At 42.3% G+C, this 21,162-nt stretch overlaps 1 protein-coding gene across 2 annotated transcripts in view; it reads right to left on the bottom strand.

Moving 5' to 3' along the window:
- The window catches only part of hgsnat (heparan-alpha-glucosaminide N-acetyltransferase), a 379,450-nt gene that overhangs the window by 335,040 nt on the left and 23,248 nt on the right, over positions 1-21,162 (bottom strand). For both annotated transcript variants that reach the window (XM_028802147.2, XM_028802148.2), the window contains exon 2: positions 17,176-17,300. In XM_028802147.2, the coding sequence (XP_028657980.1) occupies positions 17,176-17,300 (125 nt within the window). The remainder of the gene's footprint in view (positions 1-17,175; positions 17,301-21,162) is intronic.

The following is a 21,162-nucleotide window of genomic DNA, read 5'->3' on the forward strand; positions in this document are numbered from 1 at the left end:
TCAACTCCTATCTGCGCACACCAGGGCGGCCGTGGGCAGATGCGTATGGTGTATTCACTCCATGTTATCGTGCATTGCGCTGTCACTGGTATTTTGATAAAAGAATTTGAACATATAAGAAGCGTATAAATTATTAAACAGTAAAACATTAACATTTAAGAAGTTACATTAAGTACTACTGCAGTGCCTTCGGGTATACCTCATTTTTTGTTTGCCCATTATGTGCTTAAATGTATACATTTTTTGGTGTACCTACCCGAGAACACACGCCATATAACCGAGCGTGGGAGAAGCATGGATTTTAAACACGCGTTGAGTTCATCTGCTGGTCTCCCTTGTGGAATAACTGGTAATGTTTGACTAAAATCTACAGCGAGTAAAACGACATTACCTCCTATTTTTTTTTTTTACGATCTCTGAGATCTTGCTTTTTTCGGTTCAAGGCTTCATAAGCTCTTTTATGTTCTATGGTGTACTTATCCCAAACCATCATCTTTGAATGTTGCAAGACTTTCGCCTTGTATGTAGATCGGGGTAATTACATTCATTGCATTCCTAGTCTGAATCACAATCTGATTGTATGGGTGGTTACCTGGCACTGTAGGGTTGCCACCCGTCCTTTAAAATACGGAATCATCCCGTATTTGAGAATGAAATTGCGCGTCCCGTTTTGAATCAATACGGGACGGGATTTATCCCGTATTTTTTTTTAAAGCACCATCTCATGCAAATCATCCCACACGCATTTTATGAAGATGCCTCCTTTCGTAGTTTTGATTGGGTAATACTTGACGTCGTTAGTTTGATTGGTCTTTTTAACTGTCCAGTGAGGAGGGCGGGTCTTTTAAGTACAGTCTGCAAAGTGTTGGCACTGGGATGTGGCACCCGCTGCAGTATGCGTCCCTTATTTTTTTGTATTAAAAGTGGTAACCCTACCTGGCAGGTAACAGTTATGTTTGGTCATGAAGTCGTCTAAAATCCGCCACGTGCCCTCTTTTAATTGTGAGAAGCAGATATATATAGCCAAATTCTCGCGCTTCGTTGCAGCGAAGTACTGCTTTTAATTTTTTAAGGAAAGAAAACCTTTTTAAACGGATCGAAAATACAGTATACCAATAACACTTTGTTAAGGATCTGTTTTTTTCTGAACCTCGCTTTTCACAGCTGTCGCACTACGGCGTGTGTTTTGTTTATTTGACAGCATGTAGATCGTGGTAATTACATTCATGGCATTCGTTTTCTGAATCACAATCTGACTGTATGGGTGGTTACCTGCCAGGTAACGCTTGTGGTTGGTCAGGAAGTCGCCTTACATCCGCCACGTGCCCTCTTTCTGTTCCCAGAAGCTGATCATAGAATGGTTTTAATAGTTTACTTTCAAATAATGCAAAGAGTATGCAACACGTGTTTCTCCCTAATTCTGGGCTCATCAGGCATACACACTCACTGCATCCCCTCTCGGGGATCGAATCTCTATCGTCAGCGCCAGAGTTGAAGCCCCTAACGTTGCGGTCAGCAAGTCGGCTAACATCCGCCATGTGCCGTCTTTCAGTTGCGAGAAGCAGATCATAGAATGGTTGAAACTGTTACCCCTAACGTTGCGCTACGGCGTGTGGTTCGTTTATACCTCGTGTCTTCTCATTAAACTTTTATCTCGCGAATATGTTATTGCAATCCGCAGCGGGAGCGTTTCTATAAACTTAATTTAAACTTACGTTTTACACCGTGCTTTGTTTCCCTTATGAACATGCTTGTATGCTTCACTCGCTGGCTTCTTATTGTTTCGCTCCCTTCTCAATTGTTTAATTAATTTTTTGTTCTTCGCTGTTTGCGGCTCTTCCTTCATTTCTCCCTACTGAGTTCACAGTCTTTTCACGGGAACTCAACTCCGCCTCCCACGGCCATCAAGCTGCCGTCCATTACAGTATATTGTCAAAAATGAGGTTCCAGTTATGACCATTACGCGTTGAATTTCGAAATGAAACCTGCCTAACTTTTGTAAGTAAGCTGTAAGGAATCAGCCTGCCAAATTTTAGCCTTCCACCTACACGGGAAGTTGGTCAATTAGTGATGAGTCAGTCAGTCAGTCAGTCAGTGAGGGCTTTGCCTTTTATTAATTAGTATAGATTATGAGAATAAAGTCGACATGTCAACTTTAATCTTGACAAACAGCAAGAATGAAGTAGAAATGTCGAGAATAAAGTCAACATGTCGTCACACACAGTACCCAGGTACATTACACAGTATTAAAAAATAAAACAAGTACAATTTGGCTTGCAGTATTATCCAGTAGCATAGAAACAGTATTCACACATTTGAACATAATGGTCCACATCTGACCTTTTAAATCCAAAGTATCTCCAGACAACAGACGGAACTCCTTTTTCCAGCAAAAGTTCTTCTGCGTCATCATTTTCAACTTTATCATCTGCTACAGCTTCAGTTTTGGAATGTTCTCTGTCTATTTTCACCGCTCTATTCCTCCACTACCGCATGTACTCTGTGTTTACCGGTGTAGCAGTGAAAGAGCGCCCCTGCGCAACACCGGTGTAGCAGTGAAAAAGAACCCCCTTAAACAGTTTCCCACAGCGCAACGTTCCGAACATTGTTGTCTTATTCCAAAAAATGTATTGTGGTATAAAAAAATCCATCTCATAAAAATAAACGGTTTTCGGTATGAACTGGTATACCGCCCAGCACTATATAAATAAAAGTCAATGTATGTATGTATGTATGTTCCAGCATCATGTCTTAACAGCTGGAGCAATTTTCAGGAAATTTGGTACACGTTTCTCAATAGTAGACTAAAAATACTGTAGGGTGAAATCAGCCATAACCCACCCCCTTCTAGGTAGTTTGGGGGGTGATCTTACGGTCTTGTATGCATGTTATCATTCAGTTGACACTCGGAACGACCACCAGAGGGCAAACTTGAGGTGACTGCCAGCATTCTATATGTTTGAGCACTACTGTGCCCCTGTTGCACGTGTAGAACTGTAATTAATTTCAAAAGCAAGTGTGTGTGTGTCTGTCCAGCCCGGAAGTGAGACGTAGAGTCGGGGTGAGGGCTCCAGCTCTGAAGATACGCAAGCGAGGCCAGCACACCAGCAAAAGGAAACCTCCTAAGAAAGACAGTCGCTTAGCTGCTAATGCACAAACGATGTGAGCACGTCGGCAACATGAATCCTCATAGCAGAGAGATGCCCAGAGTAGTTCTGACGATTTAAATACTTTGTAGGATCCGGCTTACACAGTTAGTATATAGCAGGCGACTGCCAGCATTCTTTATGTTTAAGCAGCACCGTGCCCCTGTTGCTCGGAACCGGGCAATTCTATTTAATTTGAAATGCGTCAACTGGATAATAACATACATGCAAGACCGCAAAACAAGCACGTTAGTGAGTCTTTATTGTTTGTTAATTTTTTAAAGGTGTATTTTAATTATATTTTTCTAAAACAAAAAAAAAAAAAACCAGTGTTGCCCGGGAGGAAAATAAGTGTATTTCAGCTAGTAAATAAATAAAAACACAATAATCCTTTGTGGGGCCACTGCAACAGGAGAAGATGTGTTAAATGCAGTCTAAAACCTCCAATCTATTGTACAAAATGTATTCCTGTCTAGTAATAATCATAAATTGTTTCAAGGACTGGCATGAAAAATAATTCTGAATGCAAAGGTTTGGATGAGGACATAATATGTAATTACTAACAGTTTACTTGTTGCTTCAAAATTATAAACAGTTTTTTTCTCTAAAAATAAAAATATAACTGCAACTACAATGCTTGTTTTGAGTGATCGTTTAGGTGCAAGACATTAATTATTTCCAAAATGGGACAAAGTAAAACTTTGCAATGCTATGGGATATTAAATCTAAAATTGGTACAAGGATAGCTGACAAATTGGGGCACAAAAGAAAAGCGATTTCACAGTTGAGAGTCACAAAATGTCTTGGTCAAGTACGATAAAATCCATGTTTTGAGAGAAAATGCCTTAATGTTTTGTTTGTTTAGTTGATATCGGTGTGAAAGATAGACTTGTATTCATATCAAGACTTTTTTTTAATTTTGGAGTGTTACACTTAACTGCTCTTCTTCCATTAACAGCTCATTTATACAAAAGCAGAATAACAGTCATTGATTTTTGGGTATATAATTTAACTGCATTAATAGGATGTAAGGGGTTAAAGTGCTTAAGTCATCAAATTTTCTCTAAAAAGCCTGTATTATAAAATTCACTACACAGTGAATAATTATATAGATAAATACAACACAATTTTTTTGTATAATTTCAGATCACCAATACAGTCTCTAGTGCTGTGTGAAACAAATTCTGTGAAATCTTCAAAACCATGAGAGCAGCAATGCAATTGCAAGTTTAACTTAAAGTACAAACATTGTATAGGTATTAATCATAATGCATGTATTTGAAATTATATGGGACAAAATAGTAAACAAACTAAAAACTTAGATCATCTTGCCCTGGGGCCTCATGTATAAACGGTGCGTACGCACAAAAATGTTATGTACGAACGTTTCCACGCTCAAATCGCGGTGTATAAAACCTAAACTTGGTGTAAAGTTAGGGCTCATATCCCTCTCGCTGTTTATGACCCCTTAGCTGTTCTCCCCTGCTCTGCTGTTTTTTTTATCAGTTTGAGCCGGAGACTCTATCTTGTCTATATGACATTGTTGGTCAATCGAAGACCTCAGGTTCTCCTTTTGATGTTGTCCCACCTTCTCTTTTTAAAGAGATTATTTCTGTTTTAGGGCCATCTGTTCTTGCTATTATCAATAGCAGCCTTTCCTCAGGGGTAGTTCCTGATTTGTTTAAACATGCCATAGTGCAACCATTGATCAAAAAACCAAGCCTAGATCCCACTGTGCTATCCAATTTTAGACCGATTTCCAAGCTTCCGTTTCTGTCCAAAATTTTGGAGAGAAGTGTGTATATTCAATTGAAAGCCTTTTTAGATGAAAGTGATGTGCTCGAAGTGTTTCAATCTGGTTTTAAGCCGCTTCACAATACTGAAACCGCATTACTGAAGGTTTTTAATGACATCATGGCAACAGACTCGGGGGATTATGTGATTTTAGTTCTGCTCGATTTAACAGCTGCTTTTGATACTATAGATCACAGTATTTTATTACCTCGTCTGGAGCACTGTGTGGGCATTCGTGGTACTGCCTTGGCGTGGTTTAAATCTTATTTGACTCAAAGAACTTTTTCAGTGAGGCTAGATGAATTTAGATCCTCCTCTGCTTCACTATCATGTGGGGTTCCGCAAGGCTCCACACTTGGTCCTCTGCTATTTTCTTTGTATCTCCTGCCTCTTGGCTCTATTCTTAGAAAGCATAAAATTGCTTTCCATTGTTATGCAGACGATACTCAGGTTAATGTACCCCTCAAACGCAAGGATGCTTACTCCTTACAAACTTTGGTTATATGCCTAGAAGAGGTGAAAGCTTGGATGGCAGTGAACTCCTTAAATTTTAATGAAAATATGACAGAGGTTATAGTTTTTGGTCCTGGGGGCACCAGTGGGTCTATTTCTAATTCTGCTCCTATGGATTTGGGTCCCCTTGCACAATATGGAACGCCTGTTATTACAAATTTGGGTTTTAGGATAGATGAGGATCTTAGACTGGATGGTCAGATCAGTGCGGTGGTGAAATCTGTTTTTTTTTTTCAAGCTAAGACGTTTGGTGAAGATAAAAAACATTCTTTCCAAAGATCAATTTACAACAGTAATCCACGCCTTCATTACAACCCGGTTGGACTATTGTAATTCGTTGTATGTTGGTGTTAGCCAGTCCACCCTGTCTCGGCTCCAGCTGGTGCAAAATGCTGCTGCACGCCTTTTAACTGGCATGCGAAAGAATGAGCACATGACACCTGTATTATCCTCACTGCACTGGCTGCCTGTTCAGCTTAGAGTTCATTTTAAAATTCTTTTATTTGTTTTTAAGTCCTTAAATGGGCTTGCTCCGCCCTACCTTGCTGAGCTGCTGCATATGCACTCTCCTTCCCGCTCACTCAGATCAGCTGGTCAGCTGCTTCTGGATGTGCCTAGGACTCAGCGAAAGCTCAGGGGGGATAGGGCTTTTTCCGTTGTGGCTCCAAGGCTCTGGAATTCACTGCCAATCCACATTAGACAGGCCTCCTCACTGCCCATTTTTAAGTCTGCTCTTAAGACTTCCCTTTTTGGTTTGGCGTTTGATCCTGTGTGCGCAGTTGATTTTACTCTGTGTTAACTCCGTTTAGTTGTTTTTACTATGTTTTAATTAGTTTTACTATTTATTTACTTAAATTATTATTTTGTTTATAAGTTATTTTAGCCTATGTTCAGCACTTTGGTCAGCGGCTGTTGTATGTAAAGTGCTTTATAAATAAAGTTGACTTGACTCGACTAAAGCCACGCACATTTCCACGGTAGCTCCAACCCTGGCATATGCAAGTTTTCAGCCCGGTTTTGCACACTGGTGGCACCCAGCGTCAAAGCAGTGCTACGGTTCCTGTGTGGTTACCCTTTCTTTTTTAAATCCACATCCCTGACGTGGCTTCATCAACAACAACAACAACAAAATTCCTTTATATAGCACATTTTCATACAAAAAGTAGCTCAAAGTGCTTTACATAAAGAAGAAAAGAAAAATAAAAGACAAAATAAGAAATTAAAATAAGACAACATTAGTTAACATAGAAAAAGAGTAAGGTCCAATAGCCTGGGTGGGGACAGAAAAAAAACTCCAGACGGCTGGAGAAAAAAATAAAATCTGCAGGGGTTCCAGGCCACGAGACCGCCCAGTCCCCTCTGGGCATTCTACCTAACATAAATAAAATAGTCCTCTTTGTAATTAGGGTTCTCACGGAAGGACTTGATGATGATGGTCATGCAGACTTCTGGCTTTTAATCCATCACTGTTGGAACATCACGGTGCTTTGAGTAGATGGTGGTGGCGCAAAAGGACACCGGAAAAGGAAACAGAAGAGAGAGTAGGGGTTGGTACAGATTTTAGAGCCACCATTAATAGTTATTATAATGAATTGGATATACAGAGTATCAGGATTAAATTACAGTGAAGTTATGAGAAGGCCATGTTAAAATAATGTGTTTTCAGCAGTTTTTTTTTTTTTAAAGTGCTCCACTGTATTAGCCTGGCGAATTCCTATTGGCAGGCTATTCCAGATTTTAGGTGCATAACAGCAGAAGACCGCCTTACCACTTCTTTTAAGTTTTGCTCTTGGAATTCTAAGGAGACACTCATTTGAGGATCTGAGGTTACGATTTGGAATATAAGATGTCAGACATTCCGATATATAAGATGGGGCGAGATTATTTAAGGCTTTATAAACCATAAACAGAATTTTAAAGTCAATCCTGAATGACACAGGTAACTAGTGTAGTGACATCAAAACTGGAGAAATGTGCTCGGATTTTCTTTTCCTGGTTAGGATTCTAGCAGCTGCATTTTGCACTAGTTGCAAACGATTTCTGTCTTTTTTGGGTATTCCTGAGGAGGACTGCATTACAGTAATCTAGCCGAACTAATTTCTCAGCATCTTTCAATGATATAAGAGGTATAACTTTTGCTATAGACTGAAACTAACTGCATATTGTTTATTAGTTTAATGCATCAGATTGTAATTAACCTGTAACAATATAATGGTCAAGGGAATAGCCAAAAGTATTCCAAATACCATAGTTGCTTTAGCATTGTTACTCTCACTGCACCCTCTTTTTCTTCTTTCAGCTGCTCAGTTAGGGGTTGCCACAGCGGATCATCTTTTTCCATATTACTCTCACTGCACCACTCCGAGTATTTATATCACTGTATCTGACTGTGGAATCACAGATCTACAGCAGAGAATTATCGGTATACAGCATCAAGTACACGCTGCTTCAGCCATGCTGCCTATTTGAACTGCTCTCACACAGCAAACATTTCAAAGCCTTTCCTATACAGACCTCGCAGTTCAGAAACAGTTTCATCCCAAGAACTATAAACGCACTCAATCAGTCCATCAAGTGCTCCTTGTAGAACTGTTTGTACTTAAAAGTACAATTATCTCACTGTAAACTTGCGATAGTTATAATATTACACAACTTTATAAAGTGCGTACTTACATATGATGACAATATTTTTAAGATGAAATGCAGCAAAATATGTTTATTATATTATATAGATAAAACTAACTTCATTTAAATAATCTATATTGTTAATAATTAAACATGTGAGGACACTGTGTCGCTGTGCTAGCATGAATCTGGCGCTCTGTTCACGGATTTTTCCTGCCTCACGCTGTATTCTTGCTGGGTCTGGCGTGACACTGAATGTATAGAATAATTAAACACATACTACGAAGTGTCATGCACGAGCGCATGGGGAGCAGTTTAAGGACCTGGGTCGCATCGTGACAGGATGTGCCGAGGGACAACGGCAGCGCACTAACCTTTCTTTTCTTGTTTTCTCAGCCAGAACGAGGAATCGCCACCGTAACAACGCCCGGACAAAACAAAAAGCTGCCATACTTCCGGGTTCCCTTGTACCCTTCAGTTCCGCAATGATGACGTCAATCTCCCATCCTGCATCACAGTTTTCCCAGCATTCCACCTTCTAATTTCCTGTCCCCTTGTATAAATTGTCCCCATTCCCTTCATACTATGTCTTATGTTGACCTTAATTTTGTATAGTGGAGAAGTTACTCTGTTTGGTTTACAGTATACGGGGCGGACACCAAAAAACTTTATGCTGTGTCGTTTGGCGTAGCCGGCAGGATAACGCCCTAAGATGTCTGAAGGGCAGCACTTCAATGCTGTGTTGAATACATTGGCGAACGAGCTCCAGACGCTCCAAGTGGACCAGGTGCTGGGCGTCCATCTTGGCTCCCTACCTGAAGGGTCCGGCGCAGCAGGCCTATCACAACCTCCCTGAGGAGGAAGCTGCCCAATACGACCTCCTGAGAGCTGAATTATACAAGCGCTATGGCATCACTTCTGGCCAGCAGGCGAGGGTATGGCGGCACTGGCGATTCAACCCGGAGCTCCCAGCTAGAGCCCAGGCATTCGAGTTCTGGGGCAAACTCGGGTGCTGGCTACGGCCAGATGCCAATCAAGCCCGCCAGGTGATTGAGCAGGTAGCCTGTGAGGCGTTAGTCTACGCCATGCCAGACTACCTCGCCCAGCAGGTCCGGAGACACCCCTTCCGGGATATGAACGGGATCCTGAAGGTCTTGGAGTGACAACTGGCGGTGAACCAAATCAGGGGGTCCGAGAAGCCTGCTCGTATGGCCTGACAGGGACGGGTTGTCACACCAGAGTCCCCCCGTCGTGTCACTACGGAGCCACCAGCGAAGTCAAGAGACCGGGTGCTCACCCCGCCGCGCTGTTTCAAGTGTGGCGAGGTGGGACACATCCTTCCCACCTGTCCCCTCAACGCAGAGCCTATGGACTGCAGCTACGCGAGAGGAGAAAGGTACTGAGGTCTGTGACCTAGCACATGCCCACCTCTTAGGCGCCCATCTCGGGGCCGAAAAGACATTAGAGAGGATTAAACTCCGATTTTATTGGCCCGGAATCAACGAGGAGGTCCGCCGTTTCTGCCAGTCTTGCCCAGTCTGTCAGTTACGTCAGATTCCCCAGAGGGACCGAGCTCCTCTAGTCCCGATTCCCCTTATTGACGTTCCCTTTGAGCGGATTGGAATCGATCTTGTAGGACCCCTAGAGCCTTCGGCCCGAGGCCATAAATACATATTGGTCATGGTGGATTATGCAACATGGTACCCAGAAGCAGTTCCCCTGCGAGCTGCTAATTCAAAAAATATCGCATGGGAATTGGTAGGATTATTTTCCCGAATGGGCATACCTAAGGAAGTCCTCACGGACCAAGGTATGCCCTTTACTTCAGATACGTTCAGGGAGGTGGCCAAGTAACTCCGCATTAAGCATCTCAAAACGTGTTTATCACCCACAGACGGATGGGCTGGTCGAAAGGTTTAACCAGACCCTTAAGCAGATGCTCCATAAGGTAGTCAGCACAGACGGAAGGAACTGGGACCAACTCCTGCCTTTAGTACTTTCTGCAAATTGGGAGGTACCACAAGCCTCCTCGGGATTTTCTCCGTTTGAACTGCTCTATGGGCGCCAGCCCCAGGGTATTTTGGACTTACTAAAGGAAGGTTGGGAAGGGGAAGCACATCCCTCCACAAACCTGCTGGAGTATATCGCGCTATTATACAATCGATTAGACAGAATCCGGCCTATACTAAAAGATCACATGTCTCGGGCTCAAGCAGCGCAGGCCCGGAATTATAATAGGAACTACTCCCTGTGCGAATTTCAGCCGGGGGATCACGTACTGGTGCTCGTGCCCACCTCCCACTCAAAACTGCTTGCCAATTGGCAGGGCCCGTACGAGGTTAAAGAAAGAAAAGGGCTCGTCGACTATTTGGTAAGCCAACCAAACTGTCGACCGACCGAAAGGGTGTATCACGTGAACTTATTAAAACCGTGGAAAGCCAGGAATGAGCAGCCTCTTTCCGAACCCACCCTCTCCCTTTTCTCTGACAAAGTATCGCTTAACCTCGACAACAATTTGACGTCCCACCAACGACAGGAGCTCGAAGGAGCTATCATGTCTGTTCCAGAAATGGTCAGTGAAGCACCAGGCCAGACCGCGCTGATTCAGCACGATACTGTGACAGACCCGGGAGTGGTTGTCCGGGAAATACCCTACCACATCCTGGTGGCAAAAAGGGCTGAGGTGGAGTTGGAAGTCCAGCGGATGTTGGACATGGACATTATCGAGGAAAGTCATAGCCCATGGTCCAGTTCCATTGTCCTGGTGTCCAAACCGGACGGCTCTTGGAGATTTTGCAACGACTTTCAACGTCTTAATCAGGTCTCCAGGTTTGACGCCTATCCCATGCCCCGAGTCGATGAGCTCCTTGAGAGGCTGGGAACGGCCCAGTATTTGACTACACTTGACATGACCAAAGGGTACTGGCAAATTCCCTTAACGGCATCTGCTAAAGAAAAAACTGCCTTCAGTACCCCTAGTGGACACTGGCAATACAAAGTTCTCCCATTTGGGCTGCACGGGGCGCCTGCAACTTTCCAGCGTCTGGTAGATAGACTTCTATGGCCCCACCAGTCCTATTGTGCCGCCTACTTCAAGGACGTCGTCATCTTTTCCGGCACCTGGGAGGAGCATGTGTTGCAGGTTTACACTGTCCTCCTGACGCTAGCGAAAGCCATCCTGCGTATCAACCCCCAGAAGTGTTTCTTTGGGTTGAACGAGGCCAAATATTTGGGCTACCTGGTAGGAGGGGTGGATGGTGAAACCACAGTGTTTGAAAATAAAAGACATCTTGGAATGACCCCGTCTGATACTCGAGAAACAGGTGCAAACTTTCTTAGGGTTAGCAAATTACTACCGCCAGTTTGTGCCTCATTTCTCGTAGAGGGCAGCACCCTTGATAGACTTGACAAAGAAGAAGGCCCCTTTGCATGTGGTGTGGAATGAAGCAGCTGAACAAGCATTCAGTGACTTAAAACTGGCCCTCACATCGGCACCTATTTTGAGAACACCTAACTTTTCCCTTCCTTTTCTCCTCCAGACCGATGCTTAGGACACTGGCCTTGGTGCCGTGTTAAGCCGTGATGTGCCTGAGCCGGAAACTGTTAGACCGGGAGACGAGGTATGCGGCGGTGGAACGGGAAGCCCTGGCAATCAAGTTGGCGGTAACTCACCTGTGGAACTACCTGCTGGGTCGGGAGTTCACCCTGGTGACGGACCATGCCGCCCCCCATGGCTGGCCCTTCATAGGGAGTCGAATCCTCGGGTTACCAAGTGGTTTTGGACCTGCAGCCGTACAAGTTCACCATCACTTATCGTCGGGGTAACCTTCAGGCCAACGCGGATGCTCTCTCGCGGGCTCACGACCTCTCGGTTCAGACCGCCTGACCCAGTGGGTCTGGGCTGGAGGGGGGGGGGTCATGTCACGCACAAGTGCATGGGGAGCAGTTTAACACTAGAATTACCAGAGTCTACGAAAAAACTCGTAGATCCGGCCCACCTTAAAACCATTCGCACCTCTCCACCAGCGTCCTTTATCCTCTAAATGTGCCGATAAAAACAAGCTGCAAGTAGCCGGCTATTCCATACCCCCACCGATTTAGAATGTGCATGAGCATCTCCCAGCTCATGCCTTGATTGATTATCTGGGAGTGGAGTTTTAGAGTAGAAATAATAGATCGTTATTAGGAACACGCATTTCATGTGTGTTCCGTTTCTATAGTAATCTGTGTAAACACACTGTTAAAACAGAAACTTTATATTTTAGTAATAAATGTTACAAAATGTAGGCATAAACTATAGAATGTGTGAAGCAGCATGAAGTCCAAACATCAAATAAACACTTACACAAAAGGTTCAACAACAATACAACAGCTTCCGTGGCATAGCGGTATGATTTGCGGTCTCAGAGTGCCGCAGGCTTACTGTCCATCAGAGACCGGAGTTCAATTCCCCGTTGATGAGAAAGTGTTTTTTTTTTTTTTTCTTTTTAACCTCAAACGGACATAAAATTTATAAATTGGTATGTACTGTCAGTTAATGAGATCGTTATATTTTCATGTGGGACGGTCCTTTTAAAATATTTAACAATTGAGACTGCAATTAACATGAACAGGTGTCCGTAACTTATTTTTAAGATCCATAACACACAGACAGACAGAGCACTGTGTAATAAAGAGACAGACAGGCAGAAAAGTCACTAGATATATAAATAAACAGGGAAGGTACATGTACTGAAAGAAAAAAAAAAAAAAAAAAAAAAAAAAAGAACATCATGTGCGTTGATCCTGCTGCACTGAATAAGCTCACACGCTCTAACATCCCCCCCCACCTCCTGATTTGACTAAGTAACAGCGCGAGTACAGACGCAAACCAAGTGTATGGGTGTACTGTATAATATTAACAAAAAGAGCAGCTTACTACTGATAACAGCAAATATAGGAGTGAGTGGGGATCGAACCGGGAACTCTTAATCACACTTGGTTTGCGTCTGCACTTGCGCTGTTACTTAGAGTCAGATCGGGGTTGGGGGGGGGGACAAAGGGGGGCTGATGTTGGAGCGCGTGAGCTTATTCAGTGCTGCAGGATCAACGCACATGTTGATCTTTTTTTTCTTTCAGTAATAGCGCCAGCATAAATCCACACCCAATCTGACGCTGTTCGTTTTCAAATAATATTGCATTAGTGCGATGATGTTTTCACATATATTGTCTCTTTCTTTCAGGTGTGTAATAGAAACCACAGCATAGAGAGAAGCGTGTACATTGTAACAGGTGCACATGTTGTAAATGTAGGAAAGACGATCCTTGCGTGCGTGCGTGTGTGTGCGTGTGTGAACAGTTAACATTTGAATCTGATGATTGCATATAGCGCTGAACTTTCTGCTCTGTACTATTCTATCCTCTGCATGTCCTGGAGTACAAAAGAAACAGCATACAGCAACATGTGGAGACTGGCAAGGTCGGGGAAAAAAAAACACACAGTCACTGATTACATACAAGATGTTATGCGAATGAATATGAATAATATGAATAATGTTGCATCTGTACCACAAAGTTTTCCAAAATGTACTATACAGGTCATAAAACAAATAATTCCAAATATCATATATACCTACGTCTGTGTTTTTTTTTATATCATACACCATAAAGTGCACTCAATAAAACTGAATAAAAAAAATCAATTGACGGTGAGATACGAAGAAGGCAGATTCGGAGGCATTTGTGTGTCAGCTTTAATCCCTCCAGATGAGAGAATGTCCAGTTCCATTGTCTCAAAACACCACTCACATCTCCAGTTATTCCGTTTCAAATGAAAAATAACAGCGTCAGATCCCTGGGTGGGGGGGGGCGGTAGTATGTATTGTGATCGTGATTTAGAGAGAAGTGTAAAAAAAAAAAAAAAAAAGGTAACTTTTACAAGTCCTATAAATGCACACCATGTGTTACAGACGCAAACCAAATGTACAGTATGTGTGTACTATATAATATTAACTAAAGGAGCAGCTCACTACTGAAAACGGCAAATATAGGAGTGAGTGGGGATCAAACCGGGGACTCTAGATTACAAGTCAGCAATTCTTACCGCTATGCCAGTGAAACTGTTGTCTATTCCTTGAATCTTTTGTGAAAGTGTTTGGACTTCAGACTTCATACATTATATAGTTTATGCCTACATTTTGTCATTTACTATTAAAATATGAAAAACGTTCGTTTTTAAAATGTTTTTACACAGATTACTGTAGAAATGGAACACACATGAAATGCGTGTGTTCCAAATAGCGATCTATTATTTCTACTCTAAAACTCCAGCACTTCAGTCACTCCCAGATAATCAAAGAAGGCATGAGCTGGGAAAACTTTGTGAACGTTCTGTGGCGGTGGGGGATGGAATAGCCGGCTGCTTGCTGCTCGTCTTAATCGGCATATTTAGAAGACAAAAGAGAGGCGAGAACGGTTTTAAGGTGGGCCGGATCTACGAGTTTTTTCGTAGACTGGTAATTCTAGTGTTAAGGACCAGCGAGCCGTATCGCAACAGGTCGTGCCGAGGGACAATGGCGGCGTACTAACCTTTCTTTGCTTGTTTTCTCAGCCAGAACGAGGAATTGGCGCCGTAACAACGCCCGGACAAAACAAAAAGCTGCCATACTTCCGGGTTCCCTTGTACCCTTCAGTTCCGCAATGATGACGTCAATCTCCCATCCTGCATCACAGTTTTCCCAGCATTCCACCTTCTAATTTCCTGTCCCCTTGTATAAATTGTCCCCATTCCCTTCATACTATGTCTTATGTTGACCTTAATTTTGTATAGTGGAGAAGTTACTCTGTTTGGTTTACAGTATACGGGGCGGACACCAAAAAACTTTATGCTGTGTCGTTTGGCGTAGCCGGCAGGATAACGCCCGAAGATGTCTGAAGGGCAGCACTTCAATGCTGTGTTGAATACATTGGCGAACGAGCTCCAGACGCTCCAAGTGGACCAGGTGCTGGGCGTCCATCTTGGCTCCCTACCTGAAGGGTCCGGCGCAGCAGGCCTATCACAACCTCCCTGAGGAGGAAGCTGCCCAATACGACCTCCTGAGAGCTGAATTATACAAGCGCTATGGCATCACTTCTGGCCAGCAGGCGAGGGTATGGCGGCACTGGCGATTCAACCCGGAGCTCCCAGCTAGAGCCCAGGCATTCGAGTTCTGGGGCAAACTCGGGTGCTGGCTACGGCCAGATGCCAATCAAGCCCGCCAGGTGATTGAGCAGGTAGCCTGTGAGGCGTTAGTCTACGCCATGCCAGACTACCTCGCCCAGCAGGTCCGGAGACACCCCTTCCGGGATATGAACGGGATCCTGAAGGTCTTGGAGTGACAACTGGCGGTGAACCAAATCAGGGGGTCCGAGAAGCCTGCTCGTATGGCCTGACAGGGACGGGTTGTCACACCAGAGTCCCCCCGTCGTGTCACTACGGAGCCACCTTCTACCCTCCAGTTCCACGATGATGAAGTCAATCTCCCATCCTGCATCACAGTTTTCCCAGCATTCCACCTTCTAATTTCCTGTCCCCTTGTATAAATTGTCCCTATTCCCTTCATACTATGTCTTATGTTGACCTTAATTTTGTATAGTGGAAACGTTACTCTGTTTGATTTACAGCATACGGGGCGGACACCCCAAAACTTTATGCTGTGTCGTTTGCTTTCTTCACAGGAGATATTTCAATGTTCCTTAAAAGTTTTGAATAATCTGCATTCTAAACTTACAGATGGCTTAACGTTTATTACAGAGCTGATTGTGTGGCGATTGTGTATTTGGAAAGAAAATTAAGGACAGGAATTGGGGGTTAGTACGTTTGAAAGAGACAGTACTGCTACAATAAAATATTTCATTGAAGGTCACGGAGCAAGCATGTTGCACGAGTCATGAACAATCACTGCGTCATCGTGTTCCCACGTTTAATAACATGCTTTAACTCCTATCAACATGAAAATGATATCACGTATACATCTCAGTATTTTAATTATTCAGAGAGCTGTAATATTATGAATGTAATGGATTCTGTGTCCTGTCGGAGGAAGAGAAAGCCAGGAACCACGTAGTGATTCACACACAGAGCACAGAGAAGATCAAATACACAGCAAAGTGTTTAACATGCTACTTTAGTAGCATGCTACTTTAGTAGCATGCTACTTTAGTAGCATGCTACTTTAGTAGCATGCTACTTTACTTTACGATGGGATTGGAGAAACTAGTAAATTAAGCGATTTTAAGATGAAGTTTATGATGTTCTACTTTAATGACAAAAACTACGTGATTAAAGTGGAAATTTCATGCTTTTTTCCCCCCACTGTGCGCCTTTTTTTTCCCCCCTCTGTACCCTAATAAACTTTCTATGACACTCAGACGGTGGACTACAACTTGCCTTTTCTTGGCGACATTGATATGTGACAACTTTTTTTATTTTGGGCACTGTGCGACTTTGTGAACTTGAGCTTTCGAGATTCTCCGACACGCTATGTCACTCGATCAACTTCCTTTTGTGGATTATATCACTGTTTAAACCAACAAATAGTAAGTTTTTCCTTGCCTCCACTTGGTGTTCGCTGAAATTCTTCTACTTCCCCCGTGCATTTGCCATTGCCTTTTCAAAGAAGGCTGAGCTTAAGGGCTATTTATATTGATTTGCATATTCAAAGAGGCGTAATTCTGGGAGAAGTTGGGGCAGGACAGCAGGAGCGTGCACATGCATTACTTTTCACGCTGACCGGGATTTATGTAGCGGAAGAACGTGGAAGTTGGCGTACACACAGATTTATACATCTGTATTTTTTTGTGCGTAAGCACATTTCCGCTTTTGTCCATACGCCATGTTATAGTGTGAATTCTACGCATAGCGTTATACATGAGGGCCCTGATCTGTAAACACAATGACTATGATGAAGTTGTAATCTTATATAACAAATCCATGTCAAATGTAGATTAAACAGTTTATCATACTTTTAATCTGAATTATTTTATATGCACTCTTTTGGAATGTCACAGCTACAAAAAGAAGGGAAATAAAACACAAATAAAAACAAGCATAGATGATGCCCTGGTTTGAAATGCTTACATGATAGCAATGATCACACAGCCAAGAAACCGTCAGATTTTCATCAAGAAGTTCATTGTGTACAGTCAGCAAGGCTTCATCCATCTTCAGTCCTTTAGGACTCTTCCTGTTGGTGTTATATGACCCTGCAAATTAAAAATGGGGGGGGGGGGGGGGAAATCACCAGAGTATAAATACATTCAAAAAAGAATTTGTTTATATTCCAATTACCTTAAAAAGGGGTAGAAATTTAGTTATAAGAATAAAATAAGATAATACATTTTATAGGCATATGTACACAATGTTGCTCGTGTTGAATGGATAGCACAGACTGATACAATAATTATAGAAAACACTAATTAGAAAAAAAACCCTCAAATACCCCAAAATCTCAAAAATGTTGAGATTTGACTGAAATTTGATGACATTATAGAAAAAAAAAATTGACACGTTTGTCAATATTTATTGATATTTCGCTATGTATATACTCTGCACAGTAGGGCTGTGCCATATCACAGTGTCCACAATAACACCGGTATAAATTTTACACGATTAAAAAAAGTGTCATCTTGCAATATCAATGATACAGTGACACGATACATTTACATTCCCTAGTGCACACAAAAATGACACCAGCCCAAACAGATCTCGGAGCGAGAGTAGTGTGTCAGCCTCAGATGATGATTAGTACCTAAAAAGGGATCCACTCTGATAGTATGAAAGTGGTTTGACTACAAGAGGTCAAACCTCCAACAAAGTACAACACTTTGCAAGATACGCAAGAAAACTGTTCCCACTAAAGATGGAAACACAATAAACTTGTTTCACCACTTGAAACAAAACCACACTGTCCAGTAAAAATCAAGCTATGAAGGCAACGCGATGCTAGCAGCTGGTGATGTGTAGCCAAAAAGGGAACAAACGGCTCAAATGAACATAGCTGGAGCACTTGCTAGTTGCGCTTCATATAACAGGAAGAGCAAACGGTGGATGGAAATTACTAATGCAGTTACATATTTTTTGGCCAAGGATAATGGTTAAAAAGCTCAACCTAAGTTTCAGCTTACCAGGTAGAAAATAATTGTTCAAAGACATCCTTGCCCAAGTTATATGAAGCATGCCATGACAAAATTTAGTTTAATTTTAATAAACCATAAAAAGATGTATTTTTTGTTTTGAATCACTGTTTGATATGTGCTTGGTTAACTTGCTGAGCACAACATATCTTGACAGCATCTTTGCTGTGACTGGATTAGTGACGGTCTGTATTCTGTTCATGCAATGGGACTGACCAAAAGGTGCAAATGGAGAAGACTTGAAAAAGATCGGGAAATAAAGATGGCATCAATTGACCCAGGGGCTGCCCAACTCCAGCTCTGTTTTGCTTTGAAAATGGAAAAAGAGAGAGAAAGGAGGGAAAAAAACACTTGGAACAAAAAAACATAGAAAGGAAGAAGTTTAATGACAAAGTACAAAGGTAACTAGTGAGTTTGACTGCTAGTATCATAATCAGTAGTATAGCAGCTAAGACTGTTGGCGAGAGGTCTTAGCATGCCAGCAAGTTGCCATTTGGACTGGGTTACAATTGCAAAGAAAATAAAAATAGAGAGAGAGAGATGAGACACCACTCTGCGAGGCACAAAAGAGAAAGACTTAGGTTTCCTTGGGCAAAGAAGAACAGTTCTGAAGGTATTCCGGAGCACTTTCGTATGAGTTGTTCAGTTTCTTTTTTTTTTTTTTTTTTTTTTCTCTTCACACTCTGTTACTTTTGTGGATATCCAAGTTTTCCTGCTTTGTGTGTGGGCCCATAGTTTAATGAGAGGCACTAAAGCCAATGATTGTAAAGTTTGTGAAATTTTGACAAGGATGGCTAGTTAACTATTAAAGTGTTTATTTGTACAGTTCCAACACTGAAGTTCTAACTTGCTCATTTCATGAAACAGTCATATGAAAAAGTTTGGGAACCCCTCTCTGCCTGCATTATAATTTACTCTACTTTCAACAAAAAAAAAAAAGATAACAGTGGTATGTCTTTCATTTCCTGGGAACATCTGAGTACTGGGGTGTTTTCCAAACAAAGATTTTTAGTGAAGCAGTATTTAGTTGTATGAAATTAAATCAAATGTGAAAAATTGGCTGTGCAAAAATGTGGGTCCCCTTGTAATTTTGCTGATTTGAATGCATGTAACTGCTCAATATTGATTACTTGCAACACAAAATTGGTTGGATTAGCTCGTTAAGCCTTGAACTTCATAGACTGGTGTGTCCAATCATGAGAAAAGGTATTTAAGGTGGTCAATTGCAAGTTGTGCTTCCCTTTGACTCTCATCTGAAGAGTGACAGCATGGGATCCTCAAAGCAACTCTCAAAAGATCTGAAAACAAAGATTGTTCAGTATCATGGTTTAAGGGAAGGCTACAAAAAGCTATCTCAAAGGTTTAAACTGTCAGTCTCAACTGTAAGGAATGGAGTCAGGAAATGAAAGGCCACAGGCACAGTTGCTGTTAAACCCAGGTCTGGCAGGCCAAAAAAAAAAAAAAAAAAAACAGGAGCGGCATATGCGCAGGATTGTGAGAATGGTTACAGACAACCCACAGATCACCTCCAAAGACCTGCAAGAACATCTTGCTGCAGATGGTTTATCTGTACATCATTCTACAATTCAGCGCAATTTGCACAAAGAACATCTGTATGGCAGGGTGATGAGAAAGAAGCCCTTTCTACACTCACGCCACAAACAGAGTTGCTTATTGTATGCAAATGCTCATTAGACAAGCCAGGTTCATTTTGGAACAAAGTGCTTTGGACTGACAAGACAAAAATTAAGTTGTTTGGTCATAACAAAAAGCGCTTTGCATAGCGGAAGAAGAACACCGCATTCCAAGACAAACACCTGCTACCTACGGTCAAATTTGGTGGAGGTTCCATCATGCTAGTCAAGTCAAGTCAACTTTATTTATAAAGCACTTTACATACAACAGCCGCTGACCAAAGTGCTGAACATAGGCTAAAATAAATTTTAAACAAAAACAAAATAATAAATAAGTAAAATAAAATACAATAAATGAAACTAATTAAAACATAGTAAACACAACTAAACACAGTTAAAACAGAGTAAAATCAACTGCTCACACAGGATCAAACGCCAAAGAGGTAAGTCTTAAGAGCAGACTTAAAAATGGGCAGTGAAGAGGCCTGTCTAATGTGGATCGGCAGTGAATTCCAGAGCCTTGGAGCCACAACGAAAAAGCCCTATCCCCCCTGAGCTTTCGCTGAGTCCTAGGCACATCCAGAAGCAGCTGACCAGCTGATCTGAGTGAGCGGGAAGGAGAGTGCATATGCAGCAGTTCAGCAAGGTAGGGTGGAGCAAGCCCATTTAAGGACTTAAAAACAAATAAAAGAATCTTAAAATGAACTCTAAACTGAACAGGCAGCCAGTGCAGTGAGGATAACACAGGTGTAATGTGCTCATTTTTTCGCGTGCCAGTTAAAAGGCGTGCACCAGCATTTTGCACCAGCTGGAGCCGAGACAGGGTGGACTGGCTAACACCAACATACAACGAATTACAATAGTCCAACCAGGGCTGTGTGGCTAGTTCAGGGACTGGGGCCCTTGTTAAAGTTGAGGATCGGATGAATTCAACCCAATATCAACAAATTCTTCAGGATAATGTTCAAGCATCAGTCACAAAGTTGAAGTTACGCAGGGATTGGATAGTCCAACAAGACAAATGACCCAAAACGCAGTTCGAAATCTACAAAGGCATTCATGCAGAGGGAGAAGTACAATGTTCTGGACTGGCCATCACAGTTCCCTGACTTGAATATCATCGAAAATCTATGGGATGATTTGAAGCAGGCTGTCCATGCTCGGCAGCCATCAAATTTAACTGAACTTGAGAGATTTTGTATGGAAGAATGGTCAAAACATACCTCCATCCAGAATCCAGACACTCAAAGGCTAAAGGAGTGTCAACTAAGTATAGATGTAATATCTCTGTTGGGGTG

This window comes from Erpetoichthys calabaricus, chromosome 5, assembly GCF_900747795.2.
Source record: "Erpetoichthys calabaricus chromosome 5, fErpCal1.3, whole genome shotgun sequence".
In the NCBI taxonomy this organism is placed as follows: Eukaryota; Metazoa; Chordata; class Cladistia; order Polypteriformes; family Polypteridae; genus Erpetoichthys; species Erpetoichthys calabaricus.